Consider the following 18,596-nt stretch of genomic DNA (forward strand, 5'->3'; position numbering starts at 1 on the left):
TGTTTCCTGTGGGTTTTGCAAATGGCAATAACCCTAGAATCTAGGAATAATAGGGTTTTTGTTGCAGAAGAATATTGGTTTAAATAATTTATAACTTTGGATTATTCTTGCTTAGATAATAATATGAAGCCCTCTACATGGCCAAAGCTCAACAACACAGTTGTAGGCTCTGATAATCAGCATGATACCACAGTAAGAAACAAAACACAAAAATGTTTTACCGGCATACATTGCACTGAGCCATGCACTGGTGATCAATTCTCACAGCAAACACTATCTGCTGGGTCCTAATGCCAGCCATTATCAAGATTCTGAGCTCCATCCGAAAAAACAGAACATAGCAAAAAGGAACTGTAGCTAATTCGACTTACTTAATGGGTAGTGAAGTGTACTTCATTTTCCAAAATGTAAACAAATACATACTAAAAAATTGGGGCTCAAGTTGTAGCCCACAGTGTAGCTAACTGAATCCACAGCAACATTAAACTATAATTGTAATTTTACAAGTTTACATCTGTCACACAAGTGAAGTCATAAAATTACAAATTACAATATTTTTCTTCGGTAAATTCAGTGTGATTGCAAAGAAATATTTGCGCCACTATATGTGAAGTATGGGAGAAGAGATCTGTTCTCAGATATCCTCCTTATAAAGTGTCATCAGGAAAATTTCGGAGGTGGACACATGAAAGAGCTAAACTTCAAGAAGTACAGACACAGAATGGGATGTAAGTCATAATGCATGCAGCTCCAAATGGAAGACCAGTGTCTGGACGCTCACGTTGTTCCCATGGGACTCAGCCTGAAATACAAACGCCCGACAACGTCAGTGTCAATCAGCGAGAGCAGAAAGCTGACAGAGAGAAGTGGGTTGTGGGAGCTGTGATGCACTCCGCTCTCACAGTAATAGGAGTAGAGAATGACAAGCTGGCGTCAGTAGCCTAACATGGGTACAACAACACGAGGGAAAAGCACTCCACTTAGCCATGGAGCCTTAGAGGGAGGAAGGGAGGGAGGAGGAAGACTAGGATGAAATGGTGTGTGTGTCTCAGATGAGTTTTGGGCATGCATGAGAGCCCATTTGCGTGTCATGCAGCTAACTCGGTGAAGTAAAGACGACAAGTGGTGCAAGAATGTGAATGCACACTGGAAATTCAATTGAGGAACCATTTACAGATAAGAGTTAAAAATCTAAAAAAAAAAGAAAATAAAAGGTGCTTCATTACAAGGACACAGAAATGCTTTGAATCCCACATTAATATAAAGCTGTTCTGCTCATTGATTTGCAACATTGCCTACCTACTACACCAAATTATATTACAGGGATATCAGTGGAAATTATGTGGAATTAGTTAATACATCTGTATATTCTCAATTTTCAATATAATGTGTTTAGAGATTGGATACAATTACTTTGAGGATACTTTTCTAACAACACAAACGTCTGGCTTCTTCCCTGATTTTTTTTTGATAACACCTCCATCATGCCACTCTTTAGCAAAACTTAATACTTTTTCAGTATCAGCCAAATAAGGTCTGGATGTCCTTTGTATAGATGCTGTGTTAAGACAACAACAAACACGAGGATTTGAGAAGTTTAGCATTTTTTGTTTAAGTGAAAACAAGTTTTTGATAAAGAAGAAGCAATGTAATGTGTGAAAAACTTCAGTTTACTTAAGGCTTTTTACTTAATGTTCAGCTGCCTTCACCAGTCTCTTCGCTCTCTGTGGTGTGGCACAGGTATCACACTGTACAGTTGAAGCGAGCTGGCTCATGTTCTTCTCCTATGCAGGGTATGCATGGTTATATACGATGCAGCATCATTTTGTTAATTAAAAATCACAACACAGTACATCGTTACAGTGTTAAGTGAAGATGAAAAAAAAACTTGAGGATGGTTTTAGCGCAGCATAATAATACTTCATAAGATTAACAGGAAACACATGAAAAATGAGACCTATCTTATCAAACAGGAACCTCAATTTCGATGTTATTGGTAGCTTACTGATTGAAGATTTTGCATTTTTGTTCTTTGAGACAGTTAACACAGACAACAACATTGTGATGTCATTTTCTGTTCATGGTTGTTCATGTCCTTTTTCATGCCTATGTGGTTTCATTAATTTACAGTGTTGTACCTCAGAGCATGTTGTCTTATTACTCTGGATGCAGTTACATTAAACATTAAACACATCGGCGGATACAAGGCATCATGCTACAGCTCATGCGTCAAACATGAAAAGATAAGAGAATGCAAAGATAAGATCTAACATCTAAATTTGCTGACAGATGCATGCATGCGTTTACTTGACAGCACATGCAAAGCCTTAGTCATGCAACGCCGTGATGAAACACACGCACGTACTTGAGCGTTGGTGGCTGCCATCAGCATAATCCATTCGCATGGGACAAAAAAGAGTAAAGATACAAATCACGTGATAAATGTAATATAATTGCTTTTTATCAAAATATTTTCTGTCCACACTAGCTCATTTCTAATTTTAGCACATAGCCTACAGTATACTGCATCTACATAGTGTGAGAAAAGCTTTCAAAAGCTATTTTCCCCAGCTTTCTAGCCCACTTTTACTTATTCATTGCAACCATAAACAAGTTGTCTTACTGTGACTTCTGGGAATGCAGTGAACTTAGGGGATTTTGCACCAGTAATTAAAGAAACCAGGCAAAACTGCATTTCTTGTGATGAAGACTGCACAAAAAATACACACACTTTCACCTGTCTTTTTCTCTTATCCTGTTGTCATTCCAGTTTTAACGATAAGTGTATAAGTGATAAGTATATAGGTGTTACTGATCTGACCTCTGTGTTGTATCTACAGCGATAAAACACAAAAGATGACTAGACAGAGGTGTAGAGGTAGAGACTTGTGGCCGGGGTCATTATAAGTCCTAGTAATTTGCTGCTAACACCCCAAGCATCAATGCAAATGTGGTCTTATTGATATTTGACATGAAGAAAGTCATTTTAAATTTGCAGTCTAAATTGGGGAAACCACGAGCCATTCAACAACAGAACAGTTTTCCTCCTCTCAGAAAGTACGTTTAAATTGCATTAGCCATGTACCTTTTTTAACAGAGTGGCTGATGGAGGGCAATGTTTGTCAATTGCCATGACGTACACTGATACTCATGGTGCCCAGAGAATGAAGCCTATTTGTGTTTTTAACCCTATGACTTTTCTTTTAGCACCACCCAGGTTGACATTTGGGATGTTTCAACAACTATCGGATGGAATACCATGAAATTTGCCACAGACATTTGCCTACTGTATGTCCCTCCCCAGGAGGAATTTTTAACATTGGTGATCTTCAACTAGCAGCATGATCAGGATGAAATTACAGCAAAATTATACGTTCCCACCAATCTCTGTTGTTATGTTTGTTTAGTATCAATTGGACATGTTAGCATGCTAACATTTAGTGAAGGCGATGACAATGGTAAACTGTATACTCGCTAAACCCCATATTAGTATTTAGCTTTGCTTATGTACAGCATGGCCAGCATGGCTGTAGACTCCTAAGTCTGCTTCAATAATAAAACAGAGCACACATGGTTATTGATTACAAGCTCAGATCATTCTTAGGTTTACATAGTTGTAGCGTTGTTGGCTCAGGTATAGAGATCTAATAGATCTGTCAGTCTGCACCTCACACATGTAGGCAAGACACAAACACTTGCTTGATGGAGTGGCATGAACGTGTAATGAGATCAATATGCAATCGCTGGTGTGGTCTGGTTTCACAGTGCATTGACAGGACCCCTGATACGTTGATTGGGAACAATTAGCATCAGTGAGCAGCGCTAACATGGTTTTGAGTGATGACGATGATGAGTGCATGTCTGAATTCACGTGTGTGAGTGTGTGGGTGGGTGAGTCATCATCATCCAGCCCAGGAGTCCCATCGCTCCCTCCCTCCCTCTCTCTCTCTCTCTCTCTCTCACACACACACACACACACACACACACACACACTCATAAACACACACAGGCAAACCATGCATACACAGGCAAGCTTTGCCAAATCCATTTGGCATGCTTGCTGTTGAGTGGGTAAACGGTGATTCTTAGGGTCACGATGAATCAGTTTGTACAGAAAAAAACATGTGCTGTGCAATGAATGAAACTATCTGCTGCCTTATGACGAATAGATACAGGTGAATAAGGCTATTGAACAACAATACTACAACACAAGGATGAGTCAGAAGCCTGACAAAAGTTTGTAGATTGTGACAACACAGAGCTAAAATGTGATGAGAAAAGGTTTTCACTCAGATCATCTAACTTTATATTATCACAGAAGTGCTGGGCAGTAACATCATCACGTATCAATTGATAGCTGGCATAATTTGACCATATTCATCATTTTACACTTATGTTGTCCAAAAGAATAATTACAAGGAAATTTTTCAAAAAAACTTTTTGGTCTACTCTGTAAAATTGTTTTGCCTAATGTGATGCATAATTTTGTCATTTTGCATGCATCTGCCACAGCACTGATCTCTGAAAAACATTCGTCCTAATATGATAATACTGATTTGCCAGGTCATCACAGTCACTAGTTGTAATCAAATATGAAAAATATAAATATAAAACAGAGCAGCAGGAATTACATTTTGTATTCATTATTATTTTACTTCTACAGATATTCCTGTCTCACCAGGTGAGATGAAAGGTGGTGTGATTAGATTAGGAGAGATGAGGTAATAATATATCTGCTCAGATAAATTACATGATCCTTTTGTGTTTGTCATTGTTTTCATGTCAGTTATTTATATTATACAGGAATTCAGTAAGGTAACATAATGATTGAGGAACTATGTTTATTTGTATACTGTATTCATTTATTATATGTTTTTGTTCTTTAAATTCAGATTTTGTTATCACTCTCTCTCTCTCTCTCTGTCTCTCTCTCCTGATATGTGCTATGTCTCTCCCCCTCTTTCTTTTTCTGCCTCAGCTGGGCTCTAGTAAGAACAGTTGCTGGCCAGTAGGGGTTTGGGTCCGGCTTGCTGGGTTCTTCAGGAGTGGAGAGTCTGAGTCGTGACAAACAGAGAGTCTGTGTGTTAATGTGTGTGTCGGTGCACGTGTGTGCACTTGTGTGTGCTTGTGCCTTTGCGTGTATGCAAGTGTGTGGGTGTGCATGTGTGAAGATAGAATCACAGACATTCATCAAGGCAGATCTTTTGTCCCTTTATACCTTACATGGCTTTATTACGGGAAGTCATAACATGCACAGTGACACACACACACACTCACACTGCTGCTAGTTTAAATAAGAACTCAGGGTTAAGGACAGGTCACACAATGTGAACAAGGTCTACAACTCCTGTAAATAATCCCAAATGACTTAATATTGCCAGAGTGGATTTCATGTTTAGTACTTGAAGAGCAATTCGAGGAAAAAAGGGGGTGGGGTTTTCAAAATACACATAAATACATCATATTTCCACGTTGTAGCTGTGGTGGATTAAAGTAGTAATTTTTACAATGCAAAACAAGGACGTGCTCTTTAAGCTTATGGGGCTCCACCTTGTAATGATAAGATTAATGAAGGATATGCATCACTAGACTTCATTTAGTGTTCAGTTGTCAAGATTAAAATACAATAACTCAGTTATAATAGATAAAGATAAGAGACTGTGGTGTTTCATGTATTTTCCCTTACATTCTTGTTTAAATGGAAGAGTCTGATTAGTAATGTCAAGTTCTAATTTGTAATTTATGACAATTGTTCTTTGGTTTGTAGCATGACTCAAGATTTTAATGGAAAATTAATTTAAAAAGATGATTTTCCTGTAATCCTTCCATCAATGTGGTAACTGTTGTGAATTCAGAGGGTATTTGTGTCCACTCAGGCTATGTATGAAAAAATGGACAGAAACTCTACATTTGTATAAATCATGGTTGTTTTTAAATGCGTTCTGGTGTTTGTCTTGTTTTTAGTTTAAATGTACTGCTTTAGCACATAAGGAGGCTTGTGCCTGTGAACAGATTTAAGTTTTGCATACCACAAAAACAAACCTGAGACTAGCGGAGTACATGTAAATAAAAAGAGCTCCCCCTGCAGTGTGTAGTGTGTTTATGCATGTGTTGGCTATCCCAGCAATGTAAAATGCAGGTATATGGGTTAAGATGAATCACCCCTACTAGCACATGATGTTGACTTTTTTTTGTAACATAAATACTTGTGTGAGGATACCGATAAGCTATACTTAAATTTGCACGAGTGAAATTAGCAGCAGTCTACTTTAGACTGAATGATGGAGCTGTCAAAGATTATGTGGCTCAGAAGTGCATTAGGTCTCTGTAATTTCCCAGCCTCTTATACACTTGACATGAGAAGTGCATTTGAGGCGTAATGGAGGCCATCAAGGGACAGCAGAGCACAGAGGAGGATAGGAATGACAAGTTGAGATGTGTGTGTAGATTGTAATAGGGAGAATAGGGACTCATTTGGTTTTCTCAAGTCTGATTTCTCCCATGGTGGAGCACTTTGACTTCATCATTACTTTAATATAGCACCTTGTTTACTGACCTTACTCTTCAACAAAAAAGATACGCACGGTATTTAAGAATTAAGCACATATGTTTTACATGGTCAAGGAGCTCAGTGTGATTCAGCATTACAGTGCTTTTATTCTTCCAAACAACCCCCCCTCCCATCCTGAGGGGGCTCACATAATAGATGAATCCGCTGTATTAGGCAGATTATCTCATCTGCCATTCAAGATGCAAAGTCATCTCCTGTGGATGACAGTTGCACTGTCAGGTCATCTCATTTTATGACATCAGCCTATGAACTATGACAGCTAGAGCAGTCCACAGACACAACACACACTCACAGACACACAGGCATGCACACTAGGCCTGGGACCAGTAATTAAATAATTATTATTATTATCAAGAATGAAGCAATATAAATTATTAAAATTACCCATTTCTTTTTGCACAAGAAATATTCTGCACACTGACCTTATGTAGTCAGTTAAGTAGACGGTAGAGGGTCAAGCTTACCTTCACATGGATGCCATTGAGCCTTTAGGTCAATGTTTGTTTGAACAAAAGTTTAGAGTGCTTGTTGTAACCACATTCAATGTATTTGAAGTGGGTAATCTTTATTTTATGTCCAGCTGCAATCCCAGATGAGCTGAGTGACCATTTGAAGCGAATTAACATAATTCTGTCAGTTGTCGAAGCCACAATACAAAGCTCTCAGCTTTTATATGGTAAATTTGCAAGCTGGCGTAATACATAAGTACGTAAACACCGCTCTACCATTTTAAAAGAGGAACCTAGTTAATGGCACTAGGCTAGGTAGAGGTCGAGTTTCTTGAACTCTACTTTCTAACAAGAAGCCAGTGTTGTAACGACAGATGGTCAATGAGCTTCTTGAAACACCACACTGCATCATCTTCATGTTTTAAAATACAAGACCGAGTCAACACGGGTTAGTCTTTCTGAGGGATCTATTTGTGAGTTAGCTGCCACCTTGTTAACATATGTACTGACTTCTAACACAAGATACCATCAAATTTTATATTAGCAGACAATCTACCAGTAGCATAGCTAAAATAATTTCCACAACCACTTGTTACAACTATTGGTTTTCGAAAATGACCACGAGTATGCCACAAATGTACTGTACTGCATTAATTCGCTAAGTGAATTTATGTAGCAGGGTTGCCAACCGTCCTGTGAAATATGAAATCATACCATAACTGGAAACTACAAGACATGTTCATGCTTCGTATTGAACTGATATGGGACACGGTTAGTCCCAAGACTAAATCCAGTGCAAATCCATGGGAGATCCATGGGAGCCTGACTGTCATGTTATGTTGTACTACCCAAACAGAAAGAATGTTCGGCCAAAAATTTACAACCGTTTCCAAAAAGTTAGGGCACTGTAAAATGTAAATAAAAACAGAACGTGATGATTAATTATAAATAGAACAAAGACAGTGTATCAGATGTTGAAATGCTGAAATTTGATTGTTTTATGAAAAATATATGCTCAATTTGAATTTAATGCCAGCAACATATTTCAAAAAAGTTGGGACTGGGGGCATGTTTACCACTGTGTTGCATCACCTCCTCTTTTCACAACACTTTGTAAACGTTTGGGAGCTGAGGAGATCAGTTGCTGGAGTTTTGAAAGTGAAATGCTGAGTGACTTCAAATAGCAGCATTTTTTTTTTAGTTCAGGTTTGATATAATCTTTTTCCAGTCTGTATTTGAGAATCTGTCTTTTCTCCTGGTACTGAGGACAACAGCCTAAATAATTACACATTCTACTGTTTCAGTAGAAACACTGGCAACTTCTTTTGTCACTTCTTCCAACATGAAAACTATTTTTTTTTTTCAAAAATGGGGCCTTGGGGATGCTTGTTTTTGTTCATTTGCTGCCCACAAATTGGAAGCATCCCCACAACATTTTGTTGAGTTCCTGTGATGGTCAAGTTAAGAAGCACCTATTCGAAAAGCCGATGACGATACCCGCTGTACCATACCTCTGCCTTTTCTAAACAATGGATGCAACTTTTGTCCAAAGAAAATATTACATATTGTCCTAGTTGTAATGCACACATACAAACACACACAGGGCTGCACTGATTAAGGCTCTTGCGGTTTTACCTTACTGTGCAACACTTCAGTACTCACCCACAAAACTACAATACTCACATTAGCTTTGTTATTTAGTTGCAGTTTTAAATCCAATGACAGGACACTAAGAAGGTCACATGCCGGTGATTATTATGTCAACATTTGTTCTTAGTTGTGGTGACAGGCCCTGTAAGGCAAGGAGCAAAAATAATTTAATGCAGTGCAGTTTAAAGCTACACTGCACTCATTTTTTTAAATGCAAAAATAACTTCATTATATCTGGCTGAATCGCACAGTGGGGATGCAACAGGAAAAGAACATCCTAACTGAGATCCCATAGCCTCCAAATTAACTTCTGCCGTCAGGTATGATTACCAGCCCTCTTGATACATGAAATGATTAATCAAAACATAAGCTCAAAATACTCAACTTGTTCCAGCAGAGCAGCTGTTAGTTCTCTGCTTCATCCCCTCTACACCAGCTGTTACTAACATGAAGTGTATGTTGGAGGAGTGCACACTTTATTGATATCACATTGCATGATTTCTGCATTGTCTTCAAGTGTCTGAATTCAAACAGCTACCTCTTGCTGGAAATTGGGGGGCACAGGCTGTCTACTACGGCTTTAAATGAGCCCTCTTATGTTTCGGGCAATACCCTTGCTGGTCATCTCATCAATTTCATCCTTATGTGTCCAGTGGGATATGTTGTGTTTAGTCTAGCTCAGCTTCAAGACTGGATCCAGGAGGAAACAGTTAGTCTGGCTTTGTTAAAGGTGCTTTTCAAAAACTTCAAAGCAACCATATTTAGGGAAAGCCCCTCAGAAACTCATCACCTGACTGTGAAATTGAATTACACTTTGCTCATATCGAAGAAAAATGAAAAATCACTGCAGTGAGAGGAGGGCTAGAGGGTGGTGGTGGGCAGGGTGTGTGGGGAGCCATAAGCCCTCCAGAGTTTAGGGTGATGTGTCCTTTTGTTTTTTCATAATCGGCCGCGCCTGCTCTTGTTTCATTTTTAGATGGGTTAACGGAGAGAGGGATGTAGGGAGGAGTAAGTAAAGGAAGGACAGTAAAAGAGGTTCTGTGTTCAGATACTCCTCTACAGTGTCACGGAGAGTGAGCAGGTTTCTGACAGTAGGTTCTGTTTTTACTCTTCTGTCTCCAGATTATGTGCCAGCCAGAATGGGTCTACCGGAGAGCTTTGAGCAGATCCCAGGTCAGTGCAGCCAAGAGGGAAAGGGGAGGAAGGATGTGTGTGATGTGTGTGAGATGTGTGTTTTTCTCAGCCTATTGTTAGCTGTTGCCGCGGGACGTTTTTAAACAATAGATTTTGATTAATTTTTGAGATGATGAGATGAGAGCGTAACATTAAAACATATTTGGTCATGAATGGACACTGTTTGAAGTGGCTTTATGTGATTTTCTACCACTAGGGGGCAGAAAAACATCACAACAAACTCACAATAGTGTGCATTTACATTTAGCTTACCAAACTGTTATGGCTAATGTGTTGGGATCATCTTAATGCCTGCCTGTTGAATTGTTAAATGAAGTCCTTTTCAATTTCCTTTTTGCAGTGCTTTGGTCCATTAACTTAGAACAAAAGTATCTGTCTCTCTCTGGCTTGCTAAGTGTTTGACTTTCTTCACAAGTGACGTTATTTAGTCTCCATGCCAATTTGTTCTGGGCAGGTTGTGAAGAGTTAGCCCATGTGTTACTAGTTGCTGCCCATGCCCCCATTTATACAAGGCAGTATTGTTTTAGTTTTGGCTGGTTCAGATGACTACAATAATGACCTAAAAGCTGCTGCTGAAACTTGCACAGATCAGCAAAGTTAGGTGTTGATCTTCAGTGGTCTCAGTAGTACTAGTAACAGTTTCATGAAACTGGGAGTCAGTTGACTAGATGTTAATATAATCAGGTTAGCTTAGTTTAGTGGTTCTCAAACTATGATGGTGGAACCCTCAGAGGGGCATGGCATTACAGGTGGTAAAAATACAAGAGTGCCTCACGCTAGCAAACCTGGTCGGTTAGGAACATTTATTTAGACAGGAAATGAAATGTAAAGTAGAAGATGGACTGAGAAGAAGAGAAAGATAGGTGACGCACATTAAGGACAAACCAGGATTACAGATAACTTTCATTAATATCAGGAATGCCTGGTGTCCTTTATGTCTAAAAACATAGGTGCTTTCACCAAAATAACTCATGTCATGGTAAAATAAAACATGCAGTTCATCGTTATGTCATTGTTATTTCAATAAAAAAATTTGCATCCAGGGGAATGACAGCAAAACCTGGGGATCCACTGGTTCAGTTTTTTCTTCACATGGCTTCTGTTGCCTCTTTTTAGTGCCACATGGTTTGCATCATCTTATTTTTTGTGGGGTTGTAGATAAACTTTACCCCTTTTTTTTAAACTCTCAGAACAGGTGTTGTTATTTACATGGTGACATGCCCATATCTACTTCTTTGGGCAGGACAAATTATTTTATTTATTTTATTATTTTTGTCATGAACATGAAATGCAAAGTAAAAGTTAAGAAATAAAATCGTAACAATCCAGGTTCATATAAACTTTGTGGTCGTCAGTTTATATTTTTGACCATAGATGATGCTGGTTTGACTTTTCCTACCAAGGCTCTTATATGAAAAGTCTGCATTAGCTTTTCAACAAACAACTGAAGACTAACTTTATGCTATACTCACCACTTATGTATTACATAAATATTTAATATTTATATTGTACAGAATTCTCTCCATACTGGACATGGAGCTTCAGCTTTAGCAAACAACGGACCTACCATCTTCTTAGACTTTTAATAAATCAATATGTACCTCAGGTCCCTGCTGTAGAAAGCCCTGTTCTGATAATACACAGTTCTCGCTGCTCGGTTGTCATGCATCACCTGCTATCACAGGAAACACTTGACAAGTATAGTGGGCGTAGTATAACTGTGGCCAACTGAGCCCCGCACAACTATTTTATGGTCCATAGATGAGTCACTTTGATCTTTGTCCCGATGCCCCGTATCCTAGCAACCAGGTATTTTCAATACAACTGATTTCTGTGTACTGCAGGTCTTCTCATCACTGAACCACTGGTGAACATTTGCAATTGGCAGATGCAGAGGCAGGGGCGGGTGAGAGGACAGAGGGAGGTTCATGAAACAGCAGAGAAGAGGAGAGCTGAGGAGAGGAGAGGAGAGTGCGAGGAAGTGTTTATGGGCTACATTATTGAAATGTCAGTTGCTTTGGATTGAGACTCTGAGGTCTGTGACATTTGAACCACACTTGGAAGGAAGGAAAGAGAACATAAAGCTATTGTATCATCTATAGGAATCTAGATATCAAGATTGGGGTTTGAGTGGTTGTGTTCAAACTGGACACGAATGATGCAGAGGAGGCACTCAGCAAGTACCATGGGACGCCATCAGGACAATACTCATCTGCCTAAACAGGTCCAGTATTGGTTAAATTGGAGTTTCTCCCCTTTGTACTGTGTGGATGCTGTTTAATGTGCTGTATGTGCATCTACATGTGCTTTGTGTGTGTGTGTGAGTATTCGTACATGTGTGTGGAAAAAGGAAAGCCATTTAATCAGTAATGATGGGATGGTTTAAATAGGACAACTTGAAGCAATATCTAAATTAAGCTTCTTGATACAGCCTAGATTTTAGGTCAGTTACACATGAGAGAGACTGGTCTTCATGAGCAGGAGAGTGAAGCCACCGTTGAAAGATCTAATGTCACTATTGTTCTTCAGTGGGTACTATTTGTTGAGCAGCATGTCCCGTAACGGTGGTTGTGGCATCCATGCATTATATCTATGTCTTATCACAAGACAGCACAATGGTCTGCATATTTTCGCTATCTTCAACTCAAACAAAAGAAAAATTACATTGATATCTATTGATTTTGCATCATTTTAATACGTTATGAATATTGGTTGAAGGAACATTTATTGCAAAATGACAGTTACAAACAAATGTAGTCATCTTGGCCGCCTCAGAAAACTAAAGTAACACATCTCAGGTGGCTTGTTCTCCTGCTAGTCATTATTAAGAAATCAATAGATACATTTGTTAAGGATTAATAGCCTTGCAACTGTGAAGCAATCCTGCTTTGCAATCCTGCAACTGTTTGCAATTCTGCAATCACCCTCCTGTATCCAGAAAGCAAACTTGGCCTCCAGCATGCTTTGCTGGCGAATACTGCTTCAGCATTAATTCTTAAAGTCGAGAGAGGTGTAAAGACGTTCTACATATTTGACACTTTTTCTGTACAATTGGTGTAGTAGCACAGAAACAATGGTCAGCCCCCCACTGTAATGCTGTATTTACAGTTGTAGATTAGACTGCGGAGGAGCTCAGCTGGCCTGCTAGAGTGAGCTGTTCTCTTTTTCACTTGACTGACCATGGCCTGCCCATGGACTCAGCTCCTCTTGTGCTCTGTGTCTATCACTCCCTTTCTCTCGCTCTATCTCTCTGTCGCTCTTTTTTTCTTTATCTCTCTCCTCTCTGCTTTCACCATCTGCCTTTATGCCTGAACTGCTTACATATCTCCCTACTGCCTCTCAGGAGAGAGCTGGGGGATGGTGGTAGAGAGGGAAAACTGAAATAGTGGGAAATAGTAGATATGCAAGAGGAAAAAGAAGAAGACGACAAGGAAAAGGGAACTTGAGGAAAAATAAAAGAGAGAAAGAGCGAGAGGGAGAGAGTAAGGGGGATGCCATTTCTGTGGAATTAGCTTCGGACTTGACTTTGGTGATAATAGCATAAACATGCATGTGTACTCAGAGGGAGCAGTCACAGAGAGAGTACGGTTCACACATGATAACTGAACACAAAATGTAGCATTTTAAATGCATGGGCAAACTTCACATAAATTTCAAGTCTAGTTTCATGTTTACTTCCTTCTTCAAGCTCCTTGCATAAGGCTGCCTGTTTAAATGATCAGAATTAAAGGTAAACACCAGCAAGAGAAATTATCAAAGGCATTTCCAGTGGGGTATAGGATTCACTCACTGCTGCTTTCTTATTTTTCTTGGCCAAAAATATATATAAAAATATAAAATGTGATCTAATTCAATGAATTCAGCAATAACTACAATATAGTTGTTTTTGTTGACACAGTATTGACTCAATGAATGTATATACATTTTGAATGTATATCTAAAACCGCATGTGACCACATTGTGTATGTTGTATGTATCCATCTAAATGCTCGACCCTACTCTGAATGGATAGTGGTTTACCTTTTAACATTGATGATTTTATGTTGCCTGGATTGTGATCCAAATCAGTTGTTCTATTCTTGGGGGCTTAATGTACACAGATCTTATTTTACTTATCTGTGTACACCATCACAGAGCAGTGTTTAATATTGTCTTCTGTTACAGTGCACTGCATTTGTTGCAGGTTATGACTCATCTTTCTGTGAGCAGCATGTACTGTATTACCCTGAAAGCCTGACAGACTGATCCCAAGGGGAAACTTTGGTACATGCATGCCTGTGTGTGTGTGTGTGTGTACACTTCTACGTGTGCCCACTGTAGATTTACTCATTGACCACTGCTCCCCCTGCCGTCTCCTGTGGGCCTTTATGTTGGGAGAAATCGATAACCTCCCTTGCCTTGTCCCTCCGCTGTGTCTCTACCAGAGCAGCGCTCTGTAGCGCTCCCTCAGCTCAAATGCTTATGCACGTTGCACTGAATGTACTTGCAAATTCACACACATATACTGGAGGTTGTTTTTAAACTCTAAGGTAAAGTACTAAAATCAGCAAAATTAAATATCAGTAGTATTCTAACAGAGAAAAGTGCCATAAAAACAACTGCAACACACACACACACACACACACGTGCACAGGAACACACATACACACACACATTCAAGCTCCCTCTATCTCACTCTCTGCCTGACATTAGCTGAACAGAGTCCATTACTGCCAGGTAATGGGTGAATGTCACAATAGCAGGATGTCATAAAGCTCTGGAGTGGTCTAATGGGTTTTGTTCAGGTTGAGGTGACACATGCACACTCATACATGCACACATAGAGACATGTGCTCTTCCAGGAAACTATCTTCCTATGTGCTTGATGCATTTACTCATCACATCACAGCCCTGACATGTTTGAAGAGCTAATACAATCTGTTTAAGGAAGCAAATTATGAGAATCACCTGTCACTTTGTTTAAATACAGAGGGGTGGATCCCGTTCTTGTTACCTTTTATGTCCCCCCTTTATTCCACCCACTCATCTTTATCTTTTTCTGCAAAGATTAAACACTACCTCAGGCACAGATGAGCTAGAGAAAAAGTGATAGCTTGATAACTGATGACACAAATCGAGTAGAGTAGGTAAAATGTGTACAAGTACACAATTCTAAGGCTCAGGATATGAAAAACCACTGAGTGATATCAAAACAGAAGTGAAGAAGTTTGGCACAGATACAAGCAGAGCAGCAAAAGGAGAGGTTGCTGCCATTTAAGCCTGGAGTAGTAGCCTCAGGGGACAGGCAGATGGGTGAGTAAAGACTTATGGAAGGAGTGATCATGTGTGCTCATTTGCTTCATGGCTTGCCACAGTGGGGGAGAGGGAGAGGGATGTTGGCGGAGAGTAGGAGTGGAAGAAAGAAAGAAAACATCAGCGCAAGTTTGAATGTCTTGATTTACATATAGCCATTGTGCCACTAGCTAACCTATCATTACCTCTGTCAAGGTAGTTATGCTTTCAACTGTTTCACCTGTTTGTTTGTTTGTTCGTTAGCGGGATTAAACAAAAAGTACTGACCTCTCATCAAACTTGGCGGAGGGATGGGATATGGGCCAGGGAAGAATCCATCAAATTTTGGTGCTGATCCAGTTAAAGGGCCAGATCCAGGAATTATTCATCACTTTCCTTAACATTGGGAGACAGGGTATATCTTGACACTTTTGTGAATTTCTCAGCAAATAATATTTGGAACTTGATATTTTTTAAAAATCTGACCTATTTATGTGTTGAGATCTATGATGTTGTACAATTTGCTGCAGATCCAGATAATAATCTAGCTCTAGCAGACGTGTAGGATTGTTTGGCCTTGGCGGAGGTATGCGCTCTATGCGTGCCATTGTAGCCCGTTTGTTTGTCTATTTGTCAGCAGAATTACACAAAAATTACCAAACCAATTTGCACCAAACTTGGTGGAGGGATCTTCAGCAGGGCCGGTTTTGGCCTCTGCACCATCCACCACATCTGCTCCACACTTGTGTCTTTAAACTTTAAACTTTTGTCTTTGAAACTTTCACAACTGGCAGAAAATGAACAGTGTGTGTTCAGGATGAAGACTGTGTGAAGTCTGCGGAGAGATTCTCATTGTTGAACAACTGGAATCAACATCCTGGATCTCTTCATGACATGTTTAATGTTTGGGTCAAAGGTCAACTGACTGACCAGGGTTGACCAAGGGACATATATATAAATGGTATAAATTGTATATAATACCTCTAAGATAATACCTGTAATACATCTGTCTTAATATGTGTAATGGCCATCAGATGGCTCATGGATCACATTTAAGTACACAATTTACATCTGTATCATCAGACATATTGAAAACAAACACAAACCCATCCAGGACCATGGTGCATGCTCGCTTATTGAGTCCATGACTGAATGAGTTATTACCAAGGACTAACAATCCTGTAAAAAACCCTTTGAATTCATCACAAAATGTATTTGATTAAACATTATTTAGCTTTTTCAGTCATGGCAAGTGAACCTGGAGCTTGTGATGGGTCTTTTACACTATTTTCAGACATTTCATTAAGAAAACAGCCAAGAGTGAGAAAATAATCAGCAGATTAATGTAGAGTGAAAGTGATTGTTAGTTGCAGCCCTGGAGCAATGGTTGCTTTCATTGAGATGGGTGAGAAGAGAGAAACACCACTCAAGGACTGATGACAATTTGCTTTTGAGTTCTGTGGCCTAATCAGCCTGATGCATAACACAGTTCCTATAGTCCCCACATCATCCAGGCAAGTCTGCAGGTGAAATACTGAGTTCTTATATCATCTTAACAACAAGGCCAGATTAACCTGCTTGATGTGCAAGAATGAGCTGTCGTGCCATTATTAGCACCCATCCCACCCCCTCTTCATTCAATCAATCACTCAAGCAATCAAACTTTGCTTATATATATGTGTGTGTGTGTGTGTGTGTGTGTGTGTTTGTGTCCGTGGGGTGGCGGTGGGGTTGTGATTATAAGATAAAGATGAGCTGATTAGCACATGTTGACATTAACAGTGGAATCCATTTCTGACACCACACATGGTTGACCTTTGACATAGATTAGCCTTTGGGCTTATCAGTCGATACGTTGAATCGTTGACAGCTAACACTCGGCAGGAGCGGGTGAGGTCGGAGTGAGGTGTGATATTCTTTATATTGATATTGTAGGATGTCTATTGATAATGTTTTCATAGCTATGAAGCACAGCTGTTTAACACAGTCAGTAGTCCTTATTAACCTATTACCGTATGTTCAACCCAAGTAGCTGTCCCAACACACTACCAGCTTTATTTTACCTGTAAGATGTTTGGTTTGGTATCCTATAAAGACAGATGCACACACACGGTACATGTGTTGTCTCCAGTGAAAGGACAAACACTACCCTCTTGATGTGATGTTTGATCACCCAACCATCATTTATTGATCATGAATATCTCATTGTCTCATTCCGCCCCTCCTTCCTTCTCACCTTCTCTTCTAGTCTTCGGGCACCAGTGTGGTAGTGGACATCGCTGTGATGGGTGAGGCCCATGGTTTGATCTCAGACCTGCTGGCAGACCCCTCGCTGCCCCCTAACACCTGCAGCTCTCTGAAGGCTGTCAGCAACCTCCTCAGCACCCAGATCAGCCTCCAGCCACTGCACCGGCCTCGCATCCATGCAGACACACACACCTGCTCTGACTCTGAGGAGGGGCCCGAAAAAATAGAGAGACTCGCCATTCCTAAGGTAAAAGTTTCTCTTTTTTAAAGATGTTTTTTTCATTCATTCGTCTTTTGTTAGGTTTTTTTGAAATACTATCCAGTGGATGAACCACAATTTCAAATTTAAAGAACAGGAAGTTTGCCAGCCAATAGGAAGCATACATTAGTCACCCAGATTGACTGAGAAGCCTCAACACTCATTTTAAGAATTACATTAAATGTGCTCAAACACAGCTTTAGTTTGTTGTACAGAGCTGATGGTTCCTGACCTGAGGGTCTGGACCTCTCAATGAATCATCCAATAAATATGAGGGGTCACAAGATGAATAAAAAGAATAGAAAAAACAAACATTAGACTTTCGTGTAATTATTTGCCTTTTTCTTCTTGTGAAGTACCAAATATATTTTTACCTCCACAGGCCTCAACATCATTCAAATTAAACGATCATTTCAACACTTGGACAATGAGCTTTGTTGTGTCTCACAGTTAGATATGACTTCACTCTAAGGAGTCACAAGGGAATATTTTTTTAGAACTAATTTATATAGTTCTTTCTCCGTCCTCATTATCTTAAGAAGAATCTTAAGAGTACTCCATTGTTTTAGCACTTGTTTTGCATCGTCAGTTTTACAATGGACAGTTGAGGTCAAATAGATCAAAACTGATGCAGCAGAATGTGAGATGTCATCTTTTTTATTTAACGCATTCCTCTGCCTTTTCAAAACCTTGTGCCTACATTACCCAGCGTTCAACTGGATTACTAACGGTTTAGTCAGAGATTCAGGTATGTTTTGCTTGCAGCAGCAAACAGTGCTGGGCAAATTACTGAGGAAGAGTAATAAGTTAACTTTTTACCTATTACTCCTTTAAAAAAGTGATATAGGCCTACAACCTGTTTTGGCAGATCCTTTTACAGAAGAATCCACTTTATTGACCTTACAGAGGAGCCAATGTTCAAACTGCATAACCACAAACATTGCATCCTTCATAA

The 18,596-nt window shown here is 39.6% G+C and overlaps 1 protein-coding gene across 3 annotated transcripts in view; it reads left to right on the plus strand.

Annotated features, from left to right (window-relative positions):
• LOC139631846 (cGMP-inhibited 3',5'-cyclic phosphodiesterase 3A-like) overlaps window positions 1-18,596 on the plus strand; it is a 54,675-nt gene that overhangs the window by 16,085 nt on the left and 19,994 nt on the right. Inside the window, exons 2-3 of one of the 3 annotated variants that reach the window (XM_071496454.1) lie at window positions 9,793-9,843; window positions 17,384-17,629. In XM_071496454.1, coding sequence (XP_071352555.1) covers window positions 9,793-9,843; window positions 17,384-17,629 — 297 coding nt within the window. Of the gene's footprint in view, window positions 1-9,792; window positions 9,844-9,942; window positions 12,089-17,383; window positions 17,630-18,596 lie in introns of those variants that run through there. The other 2 variants (XM_071496456.1, XM_071496455.1) reach the window with 2 other exon arrangements.

The sequence above is a fragment of the Trachinotus anak genome, unplaced genomic scaffold, assembly GCF_046630095.1.
Source record: "Trachinotus anak isolate AG129_WGS33_773 ecotype Australia unplaced genomic scaffold, CSIRO_AGI_Tana_v1 ptg000014l, whole genome shotgun sequence".
NCBI lineage: Eukaryota > Metazoa > Chordata > Actinopteri > Carangiformes > Carangidae > Trachinotus > Trachinotus anak.